General features: G+C 33.1%; 1 protein-coding gene across 1 annotated transcript; it reads right to left on the bottom strand.

Annotated features, from left to right (window-relative positions):
• Window positions 1–404: 404 nt before the first annotated feature.
• On the bottom strand, window positions 405–1,352 carry LOC106079475 (G-protein coupled receptor daf-37-like). Its single transcript, XM_013240643.2, has one exon. The coding sequence runs from the start codon at window positions 1,350–1,352 to the stop codon at window positions 405–407; it is 948 nt and encodes a 315-aa protein (XP_013096097.2).
• Window positions 1,353–2,005: the final 653 nt, after the last annotated feature.

Here is a 2,005-nt window from a genome sequence, read left to right as displayed (position 1 = left end):
CAACTCACGGGTTTGGACCTATTCAAAATATAATAGACTTTAAAAAATAGTTGGAATATATGGGAGCGTTTACTTGTGTGTCTTTCTTTTATTGATATAAGTAATAAAAAAGGAGTTGTCATTTCAAAATAAATATAAACAATATCCAAACTAGTAACAAATCAACGGGCGTTGACGGTAGGTAATGCTTGTTTATATATATATATACTGTCTTATTAATGGCAATATGTTTGACATCAGAATATATAAGTAAGGCTATATAGAAACCTCAAAAGCACTATACAAAAAGACAAGACAGACTAATTCTTGATATTGGTTGTTGACTTTGACTATAAATAGACGTTTTAAATAATCGATTTTAGGCAATGATTTTTAATGTCAATATTCTTTATCTGTTAAGATATCTACTTTTTAATTTTCTTAACTCCACAATGGTAAATTTCGTAAAGAGTTGATGCAAATTTAGAACTCATGGAAATGTAGATGATAAAATTAATGGTAGCGTTAACTTGAGAGAAAACTGTATTGAAAGTACGTAGTAGATAATACATTTTACTTAAAGATTGAATAAGCGTGTTGTTATAGACAAGAATAATGTTGATGGCCATTACAGGTAAAGACAAGCAAGAATTGACCACACACACTGTCAGCATCATCTTGATAACTTTCTTTTCCTTCACATCCTTTGACAAGCTGGACATCTTGATCAAACTGGTTTTGCGCCTCACGGTCATCTTGTAGCCAATAACGATGGAGCAGACGACGGTATTTACAAAAGGTAATGTGCTTAGCAGGATCGGCAGTCCCAAATACAAGTATTGAGTAATGCTATCAAAATTCTTTTTAAAAAACGTAGTTGACTTCATAGCTACGATGGTCTTGTTTGTGCTGGCGTCAAAGATCCAAGATGGTTCATATAAAAAACACGTCGGCATCAATAGTACAACAACATAGAAATAAATAAAAACCAGCAACAACTTCACACGATAAGGTGTAAAAACCCAGGACATCTTTAACGGGAAACATACGGCAACAAGTCTCTCCACTGCTATGATGGTCGTATGGAGATTGCTAATGGCGCTAAAGTAGCCTGGAATAGAAACAATGTAAACTATTGAGATGGTCTTGACGCTCATTGCCAGTATCGGGTCAAACAGAGCCACGAAACTGTGCAGTCTTTGAAAGAGCTGAGCTAAGGAATAAAACAGGTTGCTCACAGACAAAGAGAACAACATAAGTGAGGTCGTCTCGTGCAGGCCGTACTTGGACAATACCAGGATGTTTAAGATGTTGGTCAGTAAGCCGCAAACACCAATCAAAGGTAGCAAGCCGCTGAAGATGACCATGTCCATTATGTAAATCAAAATATCTTCTTGAAATAAGCTTGTTGACAGCGGGTAAGAGGAATTCAAATATGTTAGTGCCATTTAAATGTAAATTAGAATTACAAAGTTGTATTTTTAGACAATCCACATTCCTTGATCATATGTTATATATGTAATTAATTATATTTTCTTTTTAGTAGCCTCTATATGTCCGTATGTTTGTCTGTCACAATCAGATAAAAAAAAAATAGAAGAAAAATGAAAAATCATATTTCACCATGTGTTATAGCTTGCAATAGCTACTACTTGTTTTCTAACAGGAAACCATTTTGTTTTAAAATTAATTATGCCTTTTTTTTTTTTACTTCCAATTTAAAAAAATAAATTATTCAAAAGTTTCATAAAAATACACCACTTCTAAAACATCACATAAATGTTAACAATATTGCTGTAACACCTTTCCCACCTGACTAACCATTTTTCCACGTGCATAGTAAGGTGATTTTTATTTATGTTGTTGGACGATAATGATCTGAGCTAGTTTGTAAATGTTTTAAGAAACTTTGTAAATGATTTGGGATTTCTGGACTGACGATTGAGAATTGTTTTCTTTAATATGTGTTATTGAATCGGGATATGTAAATTTGTGAGATTGTGAAAGATTTTTTTTTACCGGGGAC

Source organism: Biomphalaria glabrata, chromosome 3, assembly GCF_947242115.1.
Source record: "Biomphalaria glabrata chromosome 3, xgBioGlab47.1, whole genome shotgun sequence".
Taxonomy (NCBI): Eukaryota; Metazoa; Mollusca; class Gastropoda; family Planorbidae; genus Biomphalaria; species Biomphalaria glabrata.
This window is presented reverse-complemented; position numbering and strand designations above follow the sequence as displayed.

Bases quoted from the DNA above. Each gene is read 5' to 3' on its own strand.
- LOC106079475 (XM_013240643.2), bottom strand. From the start codon at position 1,352: ATGGACATGGTCATCTTCAGCGGCTTGCTACCTTTGATTGGTGTTTGC.